The sequence below is a fragment of the Xenopus tropicalis genome, chromosome 4 (assembly GCF_000004195.4).
Source record: "Xenopus tropicalis strain Nigerian chromosome 4, UCB_Xtro_10.0, whole genome shotgun sequence".
Lineage (NCBI taxonomy): Eukaryota > Metazoa > Chordata > Amphibia > Anura > Pipidae > Xenopus > Xenopus tropicalis.
In genome coordinates, this window is record NC_030680.2 from 21,821,391 (window position 1) to 21,847,115 (window position 25,725).

Sequence of the window (25,725 nt, forward strand, 5' to 3'; positions counted from 1 at the left end):
ACCAGAGCCCTGCCCATGTGTCATAGCTATAAGGTATCACTAGTCAGGGAGAGGGTATGTAAGGGAAAATGCTCCCTATTAAAATGAAACTTGTCTTGTGACAAAGATATGTCAGACTCTGTTTAAATAAATGTGTTCCACAATAATGTCCTGTGTTCAGATAAAATGCAAGTCCCAAATATAAAAAGCTCCACTGGGTGGAATAAGTAAAATAGAGCCCCAATAAAAAAGACTGACTAAATCCCATATCTGGGCATGCCCCCCATTCACCCCAGCCAAACCCCATTATACTTATCCCATTAGACTGGCAATCTGTGGGTTCTGGAAAATGCCAGAGGGGCTGCTGTAAGATGCCATAGCCAGTCACTATTTATTGGGCTGGGGGGCTGTTTAGGCCTCTGTGTACTTGAAATGCCAGGTTCTATTTTAAAATCCCAGTCCAGACCTGACCCCACCAATTCTCCCACAAGCCTCAACGCTACAAAGTCATTTACATCTCTTGAAGCCCCCCTACCTCTGCAATGGGGCCCTGATGGTGACCTTAGGGAGCTCAGAGGGAGGACAGAAGTGTACATGCCAAGGTAGAGGTTTTCATGGACTTTTTGCTCTCATACAGGAGATGGACATGTCAGAGAGTCTCCAGAACAGGACTTGTTAAATATATATATATGGTGTGTGCCTAGCAAACAAATGTAGCAGGATATTATATAAAAGTGTATGAATAGCAAATGAACATACAGTATATAGTTGCTCACTACCCCTAAATCCTCTACCTGCTGTTAAAATGCACAGGCTAATACACTTTTGACTCTCTGCTGCCCACTGCTGGTCAGTACCAATATTGCACCCAAAATGTCACATATATCATCAACATTTCAGACAACAGGTTTCAATATAGGAATAGGCACTCTGCAGCCCTACAGTATCCCATCAACTGTACTCACTTTATATTGGCATGTTGTATATTCAGAGGGGACCAAAACACAGGGACAAGAGCAGAGGTATTCAGATTTTTTGGGTTTAGGCATCCTTTTAAGGTCCAACATTTGGTCAGGGACCGCAGCAAATTTACAGATAAATGAAAATATTGTATTTAAGAGTTTCATGGATACCCAAACTAGAAAATAGGCAGTTACCCTGAAATTTTATTCTGTAGTCCCGGAAACCCCAATTTGACCCTGCTTTTACACCCTTCTCTACACATTTTGCACCAGAGATTCAATTTAGTAGAGAAAAATCTCTTTTTTGTATAGAACTGTTATTCATAGCAATGTTGGACTGGCCCACCAGAATACCAGAAAAACTCCCAGTAGGTCAAGGTATCTTAATTATCAGGCCTATATAATTGTCATTTTCCACTTCTATATGGGTACAAAGAGGAGAAATAGATGGTGAAATAGATGATACTCATAATAAACAGGTGGAGAAGTAATGGAAGAAAATGGATTTGCATTGGGGGCCCATGGGCTAAGGTTTCCTGCTTTATATTGACTAAAAGTAGTGCAGTTCTCCTTGCTGTACCAATGGCTAGGGCTAGGCTTTTTGATGCAATGCTCTGGGCTCCTAATGTGCCAACAAGAATAGTCACCTTTGCTTCCGATTAGTCTCTGCAACTTTTTAAAAAGTCTTTTGCAGCGACTAATCTCAACTATTTTTCTGCCATAGGTTACAATAGAAGTCGCTGCGACTAAACGCCTGCAACTTGCCCCGTGTGTCTTCGCCCTTAAGGTTGGGGAATACTAGAAGGACAGCACTATTGGTGCCATGGTTAGCAGTGGTGTAACTACTGGGGGAATGGGGGTGCAATTGTAGCCAAGCCCACACCCCCATGGGGCTCCTGTTACTGGTGATTAGCATTAGGTGCATTGAAGTACTGGGTTCCTAGGTTTGATTTCAGCCGGGGGAATTTTTTCAAGGTGTTTGTATTTGCTCTCTGTGGCTTTGTGGGTCTCCTCCTGGCACTGTGAATGTGATAGACACCATAGAGTGTTAAGCTCCACTAGGGCAGGGACTGGTGTTTAAGCTTGACTGTTAATGATGGATGATTATAATGTTTGCAACTTGTATTTATTAGAAGGGTTCCTGATTTTTTACTTGAGTGAGTAACCTTATGGTGTGTGCGTTACAAAGGGGAAACTCCCTGAGCTATGTTTGGTAGAAACAAGATCCTGTTTATGGCCTTGAGTAAAAGAAAAAGTCTGATTATCTCGCCTATTAAATCCTTTCCCCGTAGCTGCACATTTTTCTGTTACGCGTAACTCTCGACAGTGGCAAAGCCTATACCCTTTCATTTACCCCAGAATATTTTCTAAGACTAAATTGATTGCAGTTGGTTGGCTGATTGGTTATATTTATTCCACCTTACATCAAAATGTTTTTAAGATCTAAATCTTGCCACTGGAAAAGTTTTCCTGAGTTGACCAGATTGGGATGGTCTGACCATTGGGTCCCTAGGTAGGAGTCAGATCATACAGGGGCCTATGCAGACCTGGCGAGAAAGAATCAACGCACCTATATGTTCTTCAACCAATTAGATTTTCTAAATGACATTATAGACTGGCCAGTGTTCAGCCAGATATTGATTGGACAGGTGATCAAAAAGGCCCCCTATAGCCTCTACTGGCCCATGTATGGCTAGCTTAACAGAGCTTCCCCTGCAATTAAACTTCCTATATTTAAATCTGACAGTTTCAATGAGGATCCAAATCCAACCATAAAGCTGTCCCACTGCACTCCCTACTCCTCTATAAAAGTTATACATGAAATAATCAATGAAAATCCTACTGATCAAAAACTTCATTATAGGAGCAAACAAATCCACCAATGGGAATGCTCATTATCATCATTTTGTCACCTAGCAGCTATCTTTCATACAGAGAATATAGAGTTGTTTTTGCTTCATTATATTATGCTGAAAATCAAACAAGACTACAGCTCCCAGTATGCTTAACCTTGATAATATGGTAAAGTTTGCTGGGATTTGTAGTCCAGCAATATCTTGTATATTATTAGCGTCCCTCTTCCAGCCTCTTGCACATTCTTCAGTTAACTCTGTGTGTTTGAGACCCTGGGAAAGACGCACAATGATGTTATATTGGGAAGGATGATCCATGGGTGGGTCGTGCAGGGAGAATGGGACATATCCTCACATCTGGACACCCCCTCCCCATTACACACTCTGACCTAACCAATTATCTCAATGGCCCTGTGCTGCCACTTTAACTCATTCAATTCTATCTCATTCAGGCTAATGGCTTTGGAAAAACAATGTCAGCTGTGCCAGTGCTTTGCTTATACTTTTCTACATGTTAACCCCCATTCTTCTAAGGATAACATGAGGCCCCTGCATAATAGGACCCCCTATATTGGTCAGTATTTGTACATACTAAGCCCTTCCATTGTATAGCACTGTAGAATATGTTGGTACTTTAAAAGTAGAATTAATGTTAGATCAGGTCTGAACTGGGATTCAAAATAGGCCCTGGCATTTCAAGTACACATAGGCCCAAACAGCCCCCACCAGTCCATTAAATAGTGACTGTCTATGGAATCTTACATCAGTCCCTCTGGCATTGCCAGAATCCACAGATTGCCAGTCTAGGCATGATAGATATCCCTCCTTCTACTGTATATTGTTTTGGTGCCCCTGGTGGCCAATGAAGGTGTAACAGAATCTAAAAAATATAATTATTGGTATAAAATGAATGGAAATGGTCCCTTAATTTGTAGATATCTAGACATCAGGTTTTCTAATAAGGGATCCCACTTGTATGGGAACCATGTGTATAAATTGTATTTATAATTATAGCCTATGTCTTTATGCTGTAGCTCTTAGTAAGGGGATCCAGCCATTTAATAAAGAAATAGCAGAATGGGGTGCATTATTGGCTGTTTGCATTATACTGTTGCATTCTGTGAATTTAAATCTCCAAGCTTTTGTGTGACGGCCATGCACCCACAATGCACTACACCCAGCACCTATTTTATTCCTATCCCTTGTGTTATACTTAGTAACGGTCTCTCTCTGTCTGTGGCATGCATGACGCTTTGGAAGGGGGGCAATTTAAGGAGATGCTGAGATGGAGGGGACATCTGTGCCTGCCTGTGACGGACAGTGACATAAGGGCCGTTGGCCAAAGGGGTAACTTGCCAGCTCCGCAGATCTGAGCTCTGTGTCCTTACATGGAGTGGGGGGGCGGCAGGTGATGGAAGGAGGGTCAGGACACACTTACATGCTTGAGGCAATGGGTAAGGTTCTATAATTTCCCACTCCAGCTCATGTTTTGTCTTGTTATGAATATGGGTAGATGATTGCACCAAAAAGAAGTTGGATAGATTATAAGCTCTGCAGCACAGACCCTCCTCGCTCAGTTGCAAGTTTGTAAACCTAAAATGATTAAACTCAATATATGTCTGTCCCCTCTATTCCCTGCACTGCTGATGAGTTGTAACTGATTAACAGGCTTGTGAAGATGCATGCAATGCATTATGGGAATTGGAGTCTTAGCATGACTTTTGCTTTATTGTTCAGATCCAATGATATTCCCAAACAGGTCAGAAACCATTTAAAATCTGTATGGAATATATATATATTGGAAAATGGCCTAGAATTACATGTTTTTCCCTTGAGAGACATCCTATTCTTGATTTTAAGAACCCCGCTTGTAAGGGCACACCCACACGGCGGAGGAAGAGTTAACAGAAACAAGAAATAACTTCACTTACATGAATGTAATAATGGCTGAAAAGGAGGCTTCTATAAAGCCTTGAAGAGGTTAAATGGATTTGGCCATCCATTTGGCCCAACAGATGGTAATGTTTAAAAAGGAATAACAATAATACATCACTTTCTAAGAGCAGCTGTCCCAGCCCGGGGTGGCGGAGAGATGCATTCAGTGCAAAATGACCGGCATAGACAATATAAAGGAGATTTCATTGTTTAATTCAGTTTGTTCTTTACTAAGTGCCCTGTGATCATTTCCTTAGATGAATAAAAAATAAATATATTTTCCTAATGCTTGAAATGAACATGGTGCTACATTTTCCATCACAATTTGTCCTTAATTGTTCTGCCTATAAACAATATGCATTTGTAATGTGAGATCCATAGTCCCCTTCACTGGAGGGATCCCAGGCTGTCATTGATCATCTGCAGTCAGAAGCTGGATTCACTCATGATAGCTCAGTCTGTGTCTTTAAATGCAGTATAAAAATGCACTTTTTGCTACAAATATCAAATATGTCGGCTCTCTTGCCTTAGATCTCCGCTTTGTTATAGAATAAAGATCAGTAAATATTATCTGGACTCAGGAAGTAAAGCAGCCTCACATGTTCTTGCTTTTGCCTGACGCTGCATGGAATGTTTTGATTACCTGGGTAATGAGTATCCTATATTCCATGATTATCTCCCATTGATTTAGAGCAACTGAAGGGAGAGATGATCTATAGTAGCAGTGAGATAATACCTCTGGGAAGGGACTGTGGTTGTGGGATAGCAGGTATAGTATGGAGAGATGGTGCCTATAGTAGCAGTGGGGGGATAATAGCCTCTGGGAAGGGACTGGGGCTGTGGGATAGCAGGTATAGTAGGGAGAGATGGTGCCTATAGTAGCAGTGGGATAATAGCCTCTGGGAAGGGACTGGGGCTGTGGGATAGCAGGTATAGTAGGGAGAGATGGTGCCTATAGTAGCAGTGGGGGGGATAATAGCCTCTGGGAAGGGACTGGGGCTGTGGGATAGCAGGTATAGTAGGGAGAGATGGTGCCTATAGTAGCAGTGCGGGGATAATAGCCTCTGGGAAGGGACTGTGGCTGTGGGATAGCAGGTATAGTAGGGAGAGATGGTGTCTATAGTAGCAGTGGGGATAATAGCCTCTGGGAAGGGACTGTGGGTTTGGGATAGCAGGTATAGTAGGGAGAGATGGTGCCTATAGTAGCAGTGGGATAATAGCCTCTGGGAAGGGACTGTGGCTGTGGGATAGCAGGTACAGTATGGAGAGATGGTGCCTATAGTAGCAATGGGGGGATAATAGCCTCTGGGAAGGGATTGTGGCTGTGGGATAGCAGGTATAGTAGGGAGAGATGGTGCCTATAGTAGCAGTGCGGGGATAATAGCCTCTGGGAAGGGACTGTGGCTGTGGGATAGCAGGTATAGTAGGGAGAGATGGTGTCTATAGTAGCAGTGGGGATAATAGCCTCTGGGAAGGGACTGTGGGTTTGGGATAGCAGGTATAGTAGGGAGAGATGGTGCCTATAGTAGCAGTGGGGGGATAATAGCCTCTGGGAAGGGACTGTGGCTGTGGTATAGCAAGTATAGTAGGGAAAGATGGTGCCTATAGTAGCAGTAGGGATAATAGCCTCTGGGAAGGGACTGGGGCTGTGGGATAGCAGGTATAGTAGGGAGAGATGGTGCCTATAGTAGCAGTGGGGATAATAGCCTCTGGGAAGGGACTGGGGCTGTGGGATAGCAGGTATAGTAGGGAGAGATGGTGCCTATAGTAGCAGTGGGGATAATAGCCTCTGGGAAGGGACTGGGGCTGTGGGATAGCAGGTATAGTAGGGAGAGATGGTGCCTATAGTAGCAGTGGGGGATAATAGCCTCTGGGAAAGAACTGTGGGACAGCAGGTGATGGGGTGGGGGAGCACACACTGATGAGCAATGGTGAGAAAGACCTGAGAAATCCATGCCAAAGTCAGGGGTCGTCTTATATGCCGGGTACTTACCTGCGCCTTGCTTCCTTGTCTTCCTGGTGCGGCCTGCACGATTGTATTTTCGTTGCCACAGCAATGGGAGACACGCTACGCCGGGAGGCGCGCTACTGGAGACGCGGCGGGGGCGGGGATACGCAGTGCAGGGGAGGCTTTTCCACGTGCGGGCTCATGAGCAACATTAGGCCCTCTACTCCATGTTCTTTGGCTTTTTGGCAGGTTTAGCGGCGTGCTTACGCTGGACGCAATAGCTCAGCGCTGGCGTGGGGCTGAGTTTTGTAGTTTTATTAGATTCATCGCGGGAGCCCGGGAGGAGCGGAGGGTTCGGTTTTGCGAGCCACAGGGTGGTGAAAGTTGGGGTCAGTGCTACTGTGGCCATTTTGTCTGTTTCTACCATCTTGCCCTAATGTTGCTATATTGCCCTACTACTCTTGCTGTACTCTGGCAACAACTGGGCATTATAGGACTAAGCCAAACTTGTGATTTTCCTATGTGTCAGTGTCAGTTTGGACCACTTATTTTGGACAGTTGGTCAATGCAATAGAAGGGTTAAATGGAGGGGTTACATTCCCTTTAAATATCACCATTCTAACATCTAATATCAGCAAGCCAAATCTGCACACTACTCTCCCTATGTTACACAATCACTGAAATACAGCCGGCAGCTCTTATTGGACCATCCTTTAGAATCTGTAATTAAAGGAAACATAAACCTTCCCTAAAATCCTCCTTTTTGCGCCCCTTGGCTCTCCTAAATAGGCATAACAAACATAATTAAGTACTCAAAAGGGTTCTCCGAAGTGAATTAGCCTTACTAGTACTATATGAGACATCTGGCTCTTATCTAACATAGTGAGATTACTGTGCCTGCCGGTATAGCACTGCTCTCCACCGTCAGGGGAACAGATGTAGTGCTGTTTATGTATTCAAAGCCAGAAGAAATATGGCCAATGCCTTCAAAGATGCGCAAAGAGTTGGGTATACACAGAGGAAATAAAATTCCCTATGGCTCTAACGAGTTGGGAAAGAGTTTTATTGAGCAGTGTTGCTTTAAGAATTCAGTCTTGATGTTAATAAACTACAGTTCCCAGCATGCTTTGACCGTATATGCTATGAATTATAGTTCAGCAAGAGGGTGGGTCTTGCAGGGAGAGGGCAGGGTTTGGGTGGAAAGGGCAAGGGGTGTGGGAATAATGGACATGGTAAGTCAGAGGTATGACCCTGCATGTAAACTGATTTTTTTGGGGGGGAGCCATTCTGCTTGTTGGCAGGGACCACTAGTGAGCTAATAATTGGGATGCCTGGAGAGGAGGGCCTTGAATTAGGGTGATTTCCCATTAGTCGCTCTACATATCACTATGCACTAAGGTTCCCAGTCCCCTGGGGGAGAATAAAGCTGCAGTTCTACTCACTGACCACATGGTGGGACCCTCTGCCAAGACCTCCTTTAGCTTCCTGTCACATGTACATTGGCTACCTGGGTATCAGAAAAGTTCTGTGGCAGAAGGGGTTAATTATATATATGTCTGCGCAAAATGTAAAAACGTGGCTACATAAAAGGGTAAATATTTTGACTGCCCAAACACACTTAACCAAGAACAGATGTGTTGGATGGATCATTCCTTAAACTCTGCTGGTCGACCCCCATTCAATGCTGTCCTCCTTTGCCTTTGTAATTTGGTGTAACCCCCAACAGGGGCAGGGTAACCAACCAGTGACCCTCTAGCAAAGAGTTCTGGGAGTTGTAGTTTCAGAACAGCTATCTAACCCTGTATAAACCTAACCCCTTGCCTCCGCTGAATGGAAATATAAATCCATTAAAAGGTATATATAACCCCTGCAAATGGGAAGTAACTTACTGAGCATTTTTGGAAAAACCAAACACCCCCCTCTCCTACAGAGCTTCATTCCCCATGAAAATGGAAAATTCCAATGCAAAAAAATTGACTTTATTTCCAGGAATGCTGTTTTGCATACACAACTGGGACATAGCTGTAGCCACTGTTTATTCTCTCTCCCTAAGATTAATGGCATTTGTGTGGAAACACTTAGTGGGCTTTACAGATGCAGCTTAGAGATCTTGTTTTCTGCCATTATGTTTTATTGAAAGAGAGAGATGTTCCTGTAGGTTGGGGGGGGGCTCTGGTCTGTTATATAAACTTATCAGAACTTCTGTGTTTAGGCCAGTAGCCCTATGCTATGATAGTGAGCGCTATCAAAAGTGAATTGCCTTTGTGGTTTCTGATGCTTTGGCAGATATCCTCATTACTTATGCAGAAAGTATTGTCCAATCAGACTTTTTGTTTATTACATAGACTTTTAAACAATGTTTATTTACTACGTTGGTATGGTGGTTAGCACTATTGTCTTTTGAGTCAATATGGGTTTCTTTTGGGCTGAATACAGAGACAGAACCACTACGCATGTATTCTAGGACTTCTGGGTCCCCCTTACTGAATAGCAATAACTGGACCACCCATGGCTGCACTGGTACAGTAATTTGAGACCAGAATATTTGCCTATGAGATATATTTACCCACACATTCAAGAGCCCCATGGCTGGGGGGTCCTGAAAAATACTAATTAATGATGTGTGAGTTGACTTAAAATCAACAAAACCTATGGGTTTACCCTCAGGTCAGGTGGGTTAGGGCGACAATTGCAGGTTCAGGTTGGGTGTGGGTCAGACTGGGGAAGTACACTCCTGTTCCCAATGTTTTTCCCACCCTGCACATCACTAATGCAAATATCAAACTTGTGGGCGGGGTTTGTCCATTATGGGCATGGGGAGGGGATCATGGAAGAGGCCAATAACTTTTTATTCATTGAGGCTCTATCCTTCTTAGTAGCAGGGTCCACTGATAGGAAACCCAGGTAGGCAGTGGACTAATAACGTAGGCCCCATAGAGCGGAGGGCCCAGCTAACTAAAGGTGGCCATACACGGGCCAATTGTAGCTGCTGATATCGGCCCCTTGGACCAATTGGGCAGCTTATCGGGCTGTGTAGGGGCAGAAACGAGGGGCCTGCTCGACCGATATCTGGCCTGAAATTGGCCAGATATCGATCAGGCAGGTTAAAAGATTCAGTCGGATCGGGGGCCGCATTGGCTCGTTGATGCGGCCCCCAACCGACTGCGCTTATTTCAGTCGTTATATCGATAACCTAATTGGCCTAAATTTCCGATATCGCCCACCCGTAGGTGGGGCTATCAGGAGAAGATCCGCTCGCTTGGCTACCTTACCAGGTGAGTGGATCTTTACATGTATGGCCACCTTAAGTAATATGAGTCCCCATGATTTCTGACTGAGGCCCTTTGCACAGCTTTAGGTCAACAAAAATGCTAACACTCAGAGATTGCAGTTTATTGGGCAGCCAATACACAAATTACTGCCCTATTGTTCAACGTGATTGTCCTACCTACCTGCACTGTATACAGAACATACAAAGACAAGCAAACTCACACAACTGTGGCCTTATAGTCCTCTGTACTGAGGGGAAGGGGCTTCCTGGTGCCTGGTATCTGTCATAGGAGCTCCCATGCTCTATGTATTGTGATACCCCCTATCCTATGCCCTAGAGTGGCCAACTGTCATTGGCATGTCGTGCATCTGGAGAACCATTAGGTTATGTGACTGCTGAGCAGTAAGGAAGTGTAAATTCCACAGCCTAAAAAGGAACCCTTCCATAGCAGGGTTGCTCCACCCACATGTTGCTGGACTATAACCCTCAGTATATTATCGAGGGTGCAGAATCATGCATTTAACGGCCCAGCTCTACACTAAGGCGTTTGTGTGCATATAGTTGGAAGACAAATATTCAAAAATATTAATCCCAGTGGGTTACACAGTGCATTTTGTTTACCTCATTCCCCATATCTGCTGGATTTTGGTGTTTTTAATTAATACATTTCCTTTTACATTTGGGATTGAGGGGGTTTTCCTGAAGTGGGGTTAGGAATTCTCCGGCATGCTCTGTGTATCAGTGCTGTTCATCTTTTCACTCTAGTGGGCCTTTTATTTAGCATAACAACTGTGTTTTAATTATATCCCAGCCGTGCTGTAAATATTGTAGCCCACCAAAACCTAAACCTTCTTAGGATGGTTCTTCTAAATACTAAAACCTTAGGAGACCCAAAATATTACATGACCTCACAATACCTTAGTATTAGAGTGCTGGTAAGGTGCTTGGGTAAATGGTGTTTAAAGTGGTATGTAATAGTGTGTACCCTTTGTGTATTAAAAAAAAGTACACCGGTTGTTATCAGATATTTGGTTCAAGTTCGCTCAGATGACAAACCTTTGTTCAGGGCCCCGTTGGCTTATGACAAAGTTATCAGTATAAGAAAATATTGGTGAGAAATTCTAAACATCCCCATGAAGTCATGAAGGACTGGAATGAAGAAGGCACGCAAAAGTCTAATAAGTTATTTCTATGTATCCAATAGTAGAATGTGACTAATAATATTGGGCTAGGGTTGCCACCTCTCTGGTTAAGAATGAGGCTTGATGCCAACATTAATAAAAAAGTAAAGAGAAGAGAAGATAAAAGTAAAGAGAAGGATGATAATTGTAAAGGGGGGATAAATATTAATTTGGACTCACTACAGAATGATCACATAGCTCTAATCTTTATTCTGATTTTTATGTGTAGGGTAAATATAATGTAGTTTATATAACATCATCAGTTTTAAAAGCCCATGTCCAGAATTAGCATTCAACTGTGTCAAAAAGGTTTCCTTTTCATGGATGAAGGTCTCATTTAATCTTAACTTAAATATTTAGAGCTGTTAGAATTTTAAATACTGAGGTTTGAAACACCTACTTGAGCTAAGAGCATCACAACTTTAGATCATTTATAGGAAACTGGAATTTGACAGAAGATGGGAGCCACATGTTTTGGACTGCCAGAGTATCCTTAGTATGCTCAACGATGCACTTGGGCTCTCTACATGGAAGGGGACCCATGGCTTCTAAGCTATATGTTATGTATTGGCTGTATATCCCAAATGGTCCCAATTTAAATAGGACATCCCTGCATGATGAAAAGGGGTGTTTTGGCTTCTGTATGTAACCAGGCGCACCTAGGGTGGATCAGGGGATGGCCTAAAATGTCATGAATTTTATTTACAAATATTGGATGGCATGAAGTCTGTAGTTGTGACCATTCACAAACTCAAATATAATCCTTGTGCAGTTGGTCTTTATGGCTCATCAATTGCATCCAAGTTGCAAAACACAGAGTGCCGAAGCACAAGGGAGTCTTGAAAAGATGTTCCAGGTAGGGCTACAATTATTATGATATTTTGGGGAAAAAACTTTGTATTTGTTTGTAATTGATCTCTTTTGTATAATAAATGGTAGCAGGGAGGGGGCATATGCCCTGAGAACAGCCTAGTAATGATGAGCAAGCCAACAGGAATCCCAAATGCCAGGCACCAGCTTGTCTCCTTTCTGCAGTTAACCTCTTTTCTCCTGTTCTGTCCTTAGTGCAGATGCAGCCCCAGGTGATATGCCACCCTTAAAGTCATGCCACACCAAGGCTTGGGCCTTTTGTAACATTGCCACAAATCTCCAGGACCCATAGGTTTACCTACCAATTGTCTGGGTTCTAGTCCCTCATTTTCTATATAAGCACTCAAGGTCACATGACTAGGGTGGCATCTCCCAGGTCACGTCAAACGTCAGTTGCCTCATTAATGGTGATGTATTTGCACCAATCTCAACCTCTGGTGGCTTATCCGACCCATGTATTAGTGGGAGTCGGGGCAGGTTATAAAATGTAAGGTGATTTCTGGTTGGTTTGGTTGCAGGTTGTGAAACAGCAAGTTAGGTTCAGCCACTACAGCCCAGCTCCCACAATTCTGTTGACCTACAAATGATAACAAGGAAGGTTGTGACCTTTATAAAAGAAACTTATTGGTCAGGATAAGCTGAGTAGGTAGGCCAATGGTGTGGGGCATCTGGGGACACAAATTGGCAGATCAATGACAAAAAGGAGCTGGCCTTGTGGCTGGTTCTGGACCATTGTGAAAAAGAAGCAATTTCTGGAGCTAGATTTGGGGCAAATTGGGTTTAAGTAAGCGGGCCAAGAGCGGAACAAGCTGTTATTACTAATTTACTGGCAAGAAATGTCATTTCCCCAGCCATGGCTGGTGTTGTTTTAATTAGGCTAGCAAAATACGGTCTGGTTGGCAACCCTAATAACAGGCCAGTGAAACAAAATGCCTGGAACTGACCCTTAGCATTGACTTGTCGGTAAAGTCAATATACTGTACAATATTTTTGTATATCAGAAATACCACTTTTCCCAGATAAATTCCATTATGCTGTATCCAACTGGGGTAACTATTGGGGGTGCAGACCTCACAGCTGCAGGGGGAGAGTGGAATCAGTAAGTAAATGGGGGATTGGGAGGTGCCACTAGTCAAGAGGAGAAGATAGCTTGACAGTGTTTATTTTTATTGAGGGACCTGGAACTTACATATCTGTACATTTATCATCTGTGCTTAATACATACATTTGCAAATATATATATTCATTCTTTCCGAATCTGAATATTGCAAGTAAACGTCAAAAGTGACGCCAAAAGGCTTATTCAGACTTCAAATGGGCCTAAGCTGCTCTGACAGATTTGCCTGATTCCATAAATAATTTTCTCGAAAAAAGCACGTATTTTTGTTACAAGTGTGTCTGCCATAGAATAATCTAACTGACTAATAATAAATGACCAGCAGAATAAGTGAATTAATGTAACAGGGATTTGGCACGAGACAGGCCAATGACATGATGTAATGGTTACACAGGAGACACTCAATGCCTGGGGGTAATGAATAAGCCTGACAAAACAGTGGTAGGAATAAAGAAAGGTGCTTGTCTAGACAGGGGACGAAGAAGAGAGAATCCGCAATTTATATGCAGAATAGTGGGAACTAGAAATACTGGTCTAAAAAAAGGGTAAAATGGTCAAAACTCAAATGAGGGGAATGAAGGGGTAGTTCCCCTTTAATGTAACTTTTTACTGTAATGTAGACAGAGTTATTCTGAAACAACTGACAATTGGTCTTTATTCTAATTTTTGCGTTTCTAAATGTCTGTGTTGTTTTAAAAAAGAAATTATCTTTGTATTCAGCAACTCTCCAGTTAGGAATTTTAGCAGCTATATGGTTGCTAGGGCCCAGTTTACTCTAGCAACCAGGCAGTGGTGTGAATGAGAGATGGGAAAATGAATAGGAGTGGGACTTGAACAGAAAGAGAAGTAATAAAAAGTAACAACAGCAATAAAATTGTAGAGCAACAGTGTTTTGGCTGCTGGGGTCAGTGACCCCCATTGGAAAGGTAGAAAGGAGAAGAAGAGGAAGGCAAATAATCCCAAATCTATTAAAAATAAAAAAGGATCTTGTGTGTTCTCCTTGTGGTTACATGGATTTTACCTCCCACAATGCAAAAACATCCCGGCAGATTAATTAGCTCCTGATGACACAGACCTAACTGTACTAGGAAATTACTGGGATTATTGCAAATTCTCTCGCTATGGAATATGTTGGCGCTGTATAAATAAATGATCCATTCTTGGCCAGAGATATGAACTCCATATCATTGGGGAACAATGATCCACTTCTGGCATTTTGATAACTTATTCCATTTATGAGGTATTTGGGCTTATAAATAAGGGTTGCCATCTCTGGCAATTTATAAAACTGCATGGTGATGTAGAGCTGGGAGGGGTGGTAATGTCAGGGGGTGGGCCAATGTGATGAAAGTGAGGGGTGGCGGTATTAAGGGGTGTGGCAAGAACACACAGCGCCAACGTCATCACGTGTGCCCCTTTATCCTAGTGTCAGAGCTTTGCTTGGGTTTCAGACAGGGCCACAGAGATGTCAAGCAACCCCATGTCATGAAAGACATCATGATCAACAGCTTTTTTTTTAGACTTTGTTTCATGTTATTTAGTGTGAAAAGGAATTCAGGCCTAAAAAAAACAAGACTGGATCTCCGTTATGTTATGGGCTGGCTGATGTCTCTGCAGCTGCCATCAGTAATCATGTAAAACTACTAACTTAGCAGGGCCCTCCCCCCACATGGCCCTAGTTACTGGTCCACTGGTCATTTGGGCCTCCTGGGTGGTGGCCAGGCCCAGGCTAGCAATCTGTGGATTCTGGCAAATGCCAGAGGGGCTGCTGTAAGATGCCATAGACAGTCACTATTTATTGGGCTGGTGGGGGCTGTTTGGGCCACTTTGTACATAAAATGCCTGAGCCTATATTGAATCCCAGTCCAGACCTGGTGGTGGGCCCTGCCAACAATTAGAATAAATCCACAATTGACGTTAGTGTTTCGACCTGGCTGGTATTTCACTGGCTTAGCTGGTAAAACACCTGCCAAAGCTGGCGCTGGTATCCTTAAGTTTAGCCCCGGCCAGCCCCCGATTGGCCTAAATGCAACCATTTTCCTTTCACAATCTGCTCCATAACCAGCCCTCCTTCCATCTAAGCGCCATCGCCCTGTTCCTTTTATATCATTGTGCAGGTTAGAAAATGGAGTTGAACAAGGACTGCATTGTTTAGTGACCTCACCAAAGGAGTGGATCTTTACGTGTATGCTTAGCTTTAGTTGAGATCTCTGCATGGCTGTTTAGAAATCAGTGCAGCACACATCTCTGCTGATAACTAATGAATGACACGTGGACTTCAAAAAGGCCTTTACAAACAAGAAGCCCTGAACCCGCCACCCCAGAACTCACATGTTTTCAGGCAATAACATAGATATTACTGGTGCTTCCCACTGCCTTTAATCAATTCACAGCGTTTCAATGACACATGGAGGGCTTTAATTGTGTATTATTCTGCTTTAGCAAATGTGTTCAAGGCATAAAGTCTAAAGCTGGCCATACACGTGGCAATCTAACGATGAAACATTGTCAGATCCGCCACACACAGTCAGGGCTGAAACAGCAGATAAGGAGGTAGAAACAATAGGATTTCTACCTCCTTCTGCCGATTCAGCCCTGACGGCAGATTTTGGTCAGGCGCCTTCTATGGCGCCCGATCAAAATTTTCTAACCTGGCCGATCGGCGAGTCGTCCGTTATCAGCAGCTTCCTGCGATATCGGTCAACTCGCCAACATGCCATACACGCACCGAATATCGTATGAAACGAGGTTTCGTACGATAGTATCGGTGCGTGTATGGCCAGCTTAAGGTAGTTGCTATAATTCTGGCTATCCCAACTGATAATAAGCCCAACACACCATTCGTTTTTTATAACGTGCCACTAATTACACTCAGTTCTGTGCAAACGAATGAGCCCGAGCTATTGTTCCTTTCAGCTATTTTATGTTAATTTGGGCTCAAAGCGACTCCCTGCTGAGCATCTCAATAGACCCATGGACAAGAAGCCTGATGTGTATAGAAAAAAGGCGTCCCTGTGACCTCTGGGATATCTTATTTAGCTGTACAAGCAACGGCAAACACAAGGTAGAGATGCCACAACACAATGCCACCGAGCAAATGATCAGCGCACTTGGTGTTTGCCCCAAAGTGTAGCTGCTTTTGGCAAAGAGAATATATATGGAATTTGCAGCAGTTTTTTCCCCTGAAAAACCTAAATGGGTGATTATTATTATTAGGAACATTGACCTATTGATAAATATGTTACTAAACATCCCATAGAAATGAATAGAAAGTGGGTGAATTTTTCTGTGCTGAGCCCTAATCTCACATTTTGATAAATCTGCTCCCATACATGTTTTGGTGATATTTCCTATTTATGTGAAGCATAGTTGTTTATCACCTTTGTTTATGCTATTTATCACCTGTTTATCTGTAACGGGGAGAGGTGTGCTTGGGGATTTAAGTAGGTCTGCTGTGGCATTAAATATCTAAAGCTGTCCATACTTGCACTGATGATATCGTACCAAACCTTGTTTCGTACAATATTCGGTGCGTGTATGGCAAGTCGGTGAGGCGACCAATATCGCAGAAAACTGCGGATATCAGTCAACTCGCCGATCAGGCGGATTAAAAGATTTTGATTGGGCACCATTGAAAAAGCGCCTGAGCAAAATCTACCTTCAGGGCTGAATCGGCGGAAGGAGGTAGAATTTCTATTGTTTCTACCTCCAAATCTGACAATTCAGCCCTGAACGTCTGTGGTGGGTGGGAACGATCTCCGTTGTCGCAGGCGACTAATCTCCCCGCAATGCCATCCCACCAGCTAGACGTAAATCGTGGGTGGGATGGCATACGCGGCGGTGCGATTTGCCAAAGTCGCCAACGTTTCCTCTCAAGGCAACTTCGGCACCGCGTATGCCACCCCACCAGCCATTTACATTCTGGGATGGCACATCGGGGAGATTAGTCGCCCGTGACAAGGGAGATTTGTCGCGGCGACTAATCTCCCCGTGTGTCATGCCCCTAAACAGGGGATATTCCTCCACACAATCTCATAGCTTATCAGTGATATGCGAACCCCAGCAATAGCAAATGTGAGGTACCTCAGAACAAAGAATGTGAGGAGCAGAAGAGAAAGAGGGGATAGGGAGCTGAGGAATGAGGGAAAGGAGGGGATGGAGAGGGCTCTTTGGTAACACAGGAATGAAGCATCAGAGAAAATGCAGTTGCTGTGATACAGGGACTCCCCCTGAGAGTGTTTGTGGGGGGAGACACAGACAGAGACATATTGTCACCCTCCTCCCCTTCCCCAAACACAGGGGCAGGGAGGGTCTGGCTTCCTCTTACCTCATATCATCTCCCCCTGACTTCCCAGCAGCAAGGGAGGAGGGAGAGGGAGCAGGACCGTATAACAAAAGGAAAGGCAGCAGCTGAAACTTCCTGCAAACTAGAGAAAGGGAGAGAGAGAGGAGGACGGCAGGAACAGGGCAAAGGCAGAGATAACTGAGAGACAGACACCAACACACACACATTCTCACAGGAGATCCCAGTAGGTGTGGTGTGGGGGGAGAGAGGGGGGAGAAGCACATACAAAGGACAGAATAGGGCAAGGGGATAGGTGTGGAAGGATGGAGTGTGAAAGGGTGCCCACCTCAATCCTGAGGAGGAATTCCAGCAAGAAAAGCCTGCAGAATCTACTGAGGTGAGAACTGAGGGGATGGGGGGCACTAGAGAGGGATGGGGGGCAAGAACAAAGAGAGAAAGGAAGGCTAAAAGGTTAGACATGGGCAGAGGGATGAAATGGAGGGATGGGGATGTGGGGTGAATGGAAAAGAAGTAAAAGCAACAGTCAGGTAGGAAATCAGAGATTGGAATCCTGTAAGCAGAATAGATAGAGAAATTAATGGAATATGTACATGAATCAGAACAAAGAAAATGTGAGGAAGAGGAGCATTTGGTAGAGGATGTAAAGGAATGTGATCAGTGAGAGATGCGAGGACTGGGGGGGGGGGGGGGTAGGGGCAGGAGCGGAGAATTGGCAATGGGAGGTGAAGGTGTGTGACAATGTGCAGGGATTGGGGTACCAAGGTGGGATAGGGAATGCAAGGGTGTATGGAGGAGCAGTATCATGGGGTAGTATCTGCTGTGTGTGTGAGAAACAGCAATGCAATGAGTAGAGGTGTGTCTGTGTGCTGTGTGCGAGCAATTGTGTTTGTCCCGGCCCCATGTCAGGGCCCCACAGGGGCAATAGCACCAGGGATAATATGACCCTTTATATCTGTTTTACCCAACCAGCTGTTAATGTACAACTTCCTTGCCCTTCCAATGGCCAAAGTCCAGCTAGGGCATTCTGGGAGTTGTAGTTAAAACACAGAAGGTCCACTATTGGACTATAATAATTTACATGAAACAAACTTTGTACTCATAAAAACAATGAATGAATATTTGAAGGATTAAGGGAAAGTGTAGGATTCAGGTCATAGCTTAATGAATTCATCAGCAGCTTGTGTTATTGTCTTGAACCCTTCTCTTTAATTGATTGAAAGCTCTTAAGGCAAGGAAGTCCCTTGTCAGCTTACAGCTAAGCGTTAACTGATCTAAGCAGGTACCTCCCTTGCTTGTTTTGTTCAGCATTGCATTGTGTGTTTTTCATAAGAATCCCACATTAAAGGGGAGGTAAACTGATCATTAAAAGGTATATGATTACTTCATGGAATACCAAAGTGGTGAGTAAGTAATAGAGTAGCAAAATGATGGGTGGAAGTTCTGTAATTCTGTGTGGGAGTGAATACTGAAAATGAAGATGGAGTATTATTATTTTATTATCCTTTATTTAATATTGTGCCAACACAGCACATTACAGAAATCATCACATCAGTCTCGGTCCCAGGGGTGCTTACAGTCTATCTGTATAAAATAATATATAAGCAGCAGGACCAATAATACTGCTTCTAATACATGCAATACCTTGTAATTAGGCTAAAATGCCTGTGCCGTTATCTGCAGATCTAAAGATAATTTAGATGGCAGTAGGGATGTGAAATGGAATGCCTAGGGTGGTAGCTGGAGATCTGGTTCATGCTGAAGCTGATGGACACTGTGGAATGCAATGTATGTGGGGGAAGCTGGGTGAGTTTATAAAGAATGGTCAGTGTACAATGGAATGTCTATGGTGGTAGCTGGAGGTCTGAGTGTAGATAAACAGGATAGCCCCAGTGGAATAGAATGCCTGTAGTAGTACATGAGGTATGTGGACAATTAAAATGGATAGCCATTATACAAAATAATAAAAAACACAAATATAAAAGTATTGTAGAAATGATATTTATATTATAGAAAAGAAAGGCTATGGTTGTAGTTGGAGGTCTATGTTTGTGTCTAAAGGGGATCGTTAGTGTGGAATGGAATGTCCGTGGTGGTAGCTGGAGGTTTTGAATCTGTCGGTTTTGAATCTGTCTATAGTCTAAAAGCCACTGTTGAATGGGAAGCATTCTGGACTGAATTCATCTAAAGCAGAATGTCTGTAGTGGTATATGGAGGATTAAGCTTGGCTTCTGTGAATGCCCAAATGTAATTGCCTATGTTGATAAGTGAAGGTCTGGGTGCCACTGATCTGGATGGCCATAAGTGGAGGTCTGAATGCAGCTAAAATGGATGGCTTATGGGGAATAGTATGCTTGTAGTGCTGGATGATAATCCGTGTTTGGCCACATTAGAGCAGAATGCCTGCTATGGTAACTAAAAGTCAAAGTACAGGTGAAGTATAGTATATTTATGGCATGGAATGTCTGTAGTGGTAGCTGGAGGTCTGAGAACGGGTAAAGTGTATGGCCATAGTGGATAGCTGAAGCGTTAAGTGCAATGGGATTGAGCTGTATTAATGACCCTTTGTATATGTCTTTGGGATAACACCATTGATAAATTCCAGTTACCTATAGAGGCAATGTAGCTGTGTGCTGAAACATATAAGGCAGCCATGTAATGGGACTATAATCAGTGTTCTTGTCTCAATCTCCCCATTTACCAAAGGATCACAGACTCCTAATATCTCTCTGTTGACTATACAACTAAGGGCTCTGGCACACGGGGAGATTAGTCGCCCGCGGCAAAACTCCCTGTTCGCGGGCGACTAATCTCCCCGTGTGCCAGAGCCCTAAAGGTCCCCATACACGGGCTGATTATAGCTGCCGATATCGGTCCTTAAGACCAGTTCGGCAGCTTATCGGCCCATGTATGGGCACTAACGCTGGCTTTATCGACTTGTGCATGGGCACTAACGACGGGCCTGCCCGACCGCAGGTGGGGATATAGGGAGAAGATCTACTCGCTTGCCCACTGTACGTGGGTCAAAAATGAAATGGCAGGATTGTCAGTTTGGCCCATAATGGCCACTTTTAGACTGGTCCTACTGTTGGTCCAGCCCTATGTAGTGCTGCTGTGTGCTATAGCAGTTTATTCTGCCTGCAGCTTATAGATAAGGACCTTGTAGACAGTTTATGATAGTGATATGGAAGCAATCTGATGTGTCAGAGCACTAATATATCACTATATGATGCTGCAGAGCGCTCTGTACAACTATATAAACAGATATCATATTAGGGATGATGTGGTTACGTGTCAGATTCTTTTTCTCTGCTTCTCCCTCCACTAGAGAATGAATCATTGTTCTGCTCATGCAGATGGTTCTGTGCTTACTCATTTCTCAGCCTTTGCAGAGCATCGCAGAACAGAAGGTCTGGCCCACGTCTCCCTGCTCTTTGGGGCAGAGCGTCTTCATGCCATTCGACTGCCCCATTCACACAACCTTCACATGGTGACTGCAGATCATCCCTTCAGCTGCACACCTACATAGATCCAAACACTTCATGATTTAGTCGGAGTTCACAGACGTTTTGAAACTTTGTTCTTTTGGCTGAAGATTTAGGCAGGGACTTTATTAGTGGAATATGTATGCACTGTCTGTGCCGATTATAGGATCAGTGTTGACCACTAATGAGCTATGTCCAACCATGATCATCCTATGGGACTTTTATATGGCTAAATGTGCAGGTTAGCCATGTACTGAGCCAAAAACCTATTGATCCAACCAATATACCCACCAGCCGAGTGCTTAGATCACTTGATTAAAATGTACCCATTGGATACCTGTGTAAATAGATGACCCAGTGTATCCAAGAAGAAACCTAAATGGTCACTGGGTTGCCACCTTTTCTGAAGTAGGTCTATAATCTTTTACCGATTTGCAACAATGGCACCAAGTGCCATTTTTTACCAGCTGGATTGGTAGGTAGGTGCTTATTTTTGATTTCCTGGATTGGGGCAAGTTTTGGCTGCTTAGGAACCAGGTGTACTGCCAAACAGAGCTTCCTGTAGGCTGCCAGTCAATATTGGGTCTACCAGATAACCAATCACAGTCCTTATTTGGCACCCCCAGTAACTTTTTTATGCTTGTGTTGCTCCCCAACTCTTTATATGTAAAAAGTGGCTTAAGGGGTAAAAAAGGTTGGGGACCTCTTCTTTACATCAATGAGGTTCAGAGGTTCTGCATCAAATCTGGCATTTTCCAGGCCCTTCATTTGAAATTTCTTAGACTAATTGGTCTCAGAGCAATCAAGAGATGTTTATGGAAGCATAGCCATTATCCTTATCTTATAGTACATCATGATCCAAGCAGCAGCAATGCAGCTGTGGCTGCACTACAACTAATAAGGCTATTATATATATATATATATATATATATATATATATATATATATATATATATATATATATATATATATATATATATATATATATATATATATATATATATATATATTGTGGTCAACCAGCAATGCGATATGATAAGGCAAGGAATTTTTTTTCCCAGCCATGTTGGAATGCGTTGCAGGCAGCAGCACATAGTTTTTCTCTCAAAGGAGCCAATTCAGTTTAATGAAAGCCTTATCTCACAGTTTATCTCATAATAATTCCATTGGTGCCTAAGGGGGTTATATGAATCTGGAGAAACGGTTTTCTCTACTTAAATACAAATCTGTGTTAAAGGAATAGTCACGCTGACAGCAGCTTTTTGGTTTGGAATGGTAAGCTGCAGTCTGGTTGCTAAAGTCCCTCACCATAGCAACTGGGCAATGGTTTGATTGAGACTGGAAGATGAACAAGAGAGAGCCTAAAAAGATAGATAAGGAATGCTAAAATAATAATAGCCACTTTCTATCTACTTAAATTGGCTGGTTCTGACTACTGAAACAATGTAGCAGAAACCAGCTGTTTAATATATGCACTAAGAGGCATGAAAGGCATTGTGGGAACTGTAGTCTTGGCTGGAGGAGAGTTGGCTTTTGCTTTCATTGTCAGAACCAGCAGTGAGTGGGGAGAATAGCAAGGGACGGACAAATATTGCATTTAGCAGCAATGCCATTTACAATAACTTTTAAATCAATATATTTTCTGTCATTAGGTAAAATCTTATTTTGGGTTTACATCCCATTTAATTTGACAAAATTGATACAACGGCTCATAGTTCATTGCCAAGTGCAGACGTCCAGCCCCGGGAGCAGAAATACTCAGTTTGTTATGTTGTCAGCAATGAACTATCTAAAGGTTACGCAACTTCAATGGGCCAAGGATTCTTGTGCAACCCACATCTCATCTACTGCATCCTGTTATGGAATAACCACCCGGTGGGCTAATTGTATGCAGAGCAACTGTAGGGTATTGGGTGGGGGCAGTGCTCTGAATATCTCCTGATGGGAAGGTTAAAGGCCAGCAGGATACAGGCCCGTGAGAACACGCATGTGCATTGTGCCAGAGGTTACTCATTCCTGGGATGGACGGGCTGTGCAGGGGATTCCACTGATAATGTCACTATCACTGCTGCTACTACTCTCACTCCCACCTCCAGCTTTGGTATAATGGGTAGGCCAGAAATTTAAAAAATGGGACATTTTAGGGTCTGTGCTAAGTTATGTTTACAGAGATATTGACTAACCCAATGTCATTACCGTGATTATAGTTTAGTCATAAACATTTTAAAGCCTACATAGTAAAATTATATAAATATAGTAGGTATAGTAGAGAAAGATGGTGCCTATAGTAGCAGTGGGGGAATAATAGTCTTTGGGAAGGGACTGGGGCTGTGGGATAGCAGGTATAGTAGGGAGAGATGGTGCCTATAGTAGCAGTGGGATAATAGCCTCTGGGAAGGGACTGGGGCTGTGGGATAGCAGGTATAGTAGGGAGAGATGGTGCCTATAGTAGCAGTGGGGGGATATTAGCCTCTGGGAAGGGACTGGGGCTGTGGGATAGCAGGTATAGTAGGGAGAGATGGTGCCTATAGTAGCAGTGGGATAATAGCCTCTGGGAAGGGACTGGGCTGTGGGATAGCAGGTATAGTAGGAAGAGATGGTGCCTATAGTAGCAGTGGGATAATAGCCTCTGGGAAGGGACTGGGGCTATGGGATAGCAGGTATAGTAGGTAGAGATGGTGCCTATAGTAGCAGTGGGGGGATAATAGCCTCTGGGAAGGGACTGGGGCTGTGAGATAGCAGGTATAGTAGGGAGAGATGGTGCCTATAGTAGCAGTGGGGGGATAATTGCCTCTGGGAAGGGACTGGGGCTGTGGGATAGCAGGTATAGTAGGGAGAGATGGTGCCTATAGTAGCAGTGGGGGGATAATAGCCTCTGGGAAGGGACTGGGGCTGTGGATAGCAGGTATAGTAGGGAGAGATGGTGCCTATAGTAGCAGTGGGATAATAGCCTCTGGGAAGGGACTGGGGCTGTGGGATAGCAGGTATAGTAGGGAGAGATGGTGCCTATAGTAGCAGTGGGATAATAGCCTCTGGGAAGGGACTGGGGCTGTGGGATAGCAGGTATAGTAGGGAGAGATGGTGCCTATAGTAGCAGTGGGGGGATAATAGCCTCTGGGAAGGGACTGGGGCTGTGGGATAGCAGGTATAGTAGGGAGAGATGGTGCCTATAGTAGCAGTGGGGGATAATAGCCTCTGGGAAGGGACTGGGGCTGTGGGATAGCAGGTATAGTAGGGAGAGATGGTGCCTATAGTAGCAGTGGGGGGATAATAGCCTCTGGGAAGGGACTGGGGCTGTGGGATAGCAGGTATAGTAGGGAGAGATGGTGCCTATAGTAGCAGTGGGGGGATAATAGCCTCTGGGAAGGGACTGGGGCTGTGGGATAGCAGGTATAGTAGGGAGAGATGGTGCCTATAGTAGGATTATGTTGCAGGTTATGATATCTGCAGGAAAAACAGCCTGACAATCATCAGATTCCATCTTAACATGGCACTACAGGCTTCTATTTGTTACTTAATTTTCTATTGATACTGGTATGTCATTTACATTTAGGTTGTGGGTATGGATTTAATAGATTGTTAAATGCTTTTACATTTCCCCCCTCTGTCTGTTTACATTTCCATGCTAGAGTTTCTATGGGTTGGCTAGCAACTAAGTGGATGTAAGTTCCCTGCTTCCTTTGTTACTTGTTGGAGACTATTATAAGAGTTACAATGGTTTGTTGTACAAGAGCGCTCATCCTGCTCGGGCTGGCACTGTGCCCACATAGGTAAACTGTGGGCCAGGTTTAACTCTTCAGTGCAGTTAGCCCCACGTTGGGTCAGTTAGCCCTGACTCCCTGTAATATAGCTCCTAGGAAAGCTCAATTCGGGCAAACCACAAATCCATATTCCTTATTCCATCTTGTCTTTGCAGACTTACCACCCAGTGGAGCGTTGAGGATGAGGAGGAGGCAGCCCGAGAGCGCCGCCGGAGGGAACGTGAAAGACAACAACAGGATGGGAGTGAGGATGGAGAAACGGGAGAGGGCGTGACAGACGCAACCTGCCCCGAGACTGATGACCGGTAAGAGTGGTTTCTGGGTCACGGAAAACTTCTTCGGGACTATTTTGTGTCCAGAAACCATTTCCTCTTCCTTCACCAGCTATATACAATATATATATAATTTAATTTTCTGATCCGGTTGCCTGTTGACCACAGGTGCCATTTTCTGCTGGCCACAGTGACTTTTGGCCATTGGAACATGGTCCTTTGTTCAGATTGCAAGGTTATACATGGAAATGGGGTCATGGATATCAATGCACATAAATGATTGGTTGGTTATTGGCCAGCTGCTAAAAAATCCAAGGACATTCTTTATTTACTCTTTTTAATAGACATTACAGATTATTCTATCCCTGAACATTAGCCTCACATTGATGTACAATTCTTTTTTTTCAGTGTGGGGTTAAAGCCTGGGGGTCCCATGGAATGTGAGGAAGATGAAGGTTTCAGTGACTGGTCCCAGCAGAAGAAACTGCAGGAAGCATTCCAGGCCACTGAGGAGACAGGTGAAGCCAGGGCAGCTGAAAAGGAAGGAAGTGACTCCCCAACGGTTAAAAAAGACGAGAGTGATGAAGCACCAATATCAAGGGAGGAGGAAGAAGAGGATGAAGGCACATCCCGTTATGAAGTGACAGAGGTATATGAGGGTTTAAAGATTTGAATGGCTAGCATTTGGATTAACATTAAAATTATTGGGGATAGAGTGCTATAACCCAGATAACACACCCTGCCGGCCATATTTCTACATGGACACTGGCATAGAGAGAGAGAGAATT

General features: G+C 43.8%; 1 protein-coding gene across 2 annotated transcripts in view; it reads left to right on the plus strand.

The window, feature by feature from the left end:
* The window catches only part of lsp1 (lymphocyte specific protein 1), a 45,289-nt gene that overhangs the window by 8,199 nt on the left and 11,365 nt on the right, over positions 1–25,725 (plus strand). Inside the window, exons 1-3 of one of the 2 annotated variants that reach the window (XM_004913469.4) lie at positions 17,466–17,798; positions 24,821–24,970; positions 25,346–25,586. In XM_004913469.4, the coding sequence (XP_004913526.2) occupies positions 17,725–17,798; positions 24,821–24,970; positions 25,346–25,586 (465 nt within the window). In that variant the 5' untranslated portion in view covers positions 17,466–17,724. Of the gene's footprint in view, positions 1–17,465; positions 17,799–24,820; positions 24,971–25,345; positions 25,587–25,725 lie in introns of those variants that run through there. The other variant, XM_002938897.5, reaches the window with a different exon arrangement.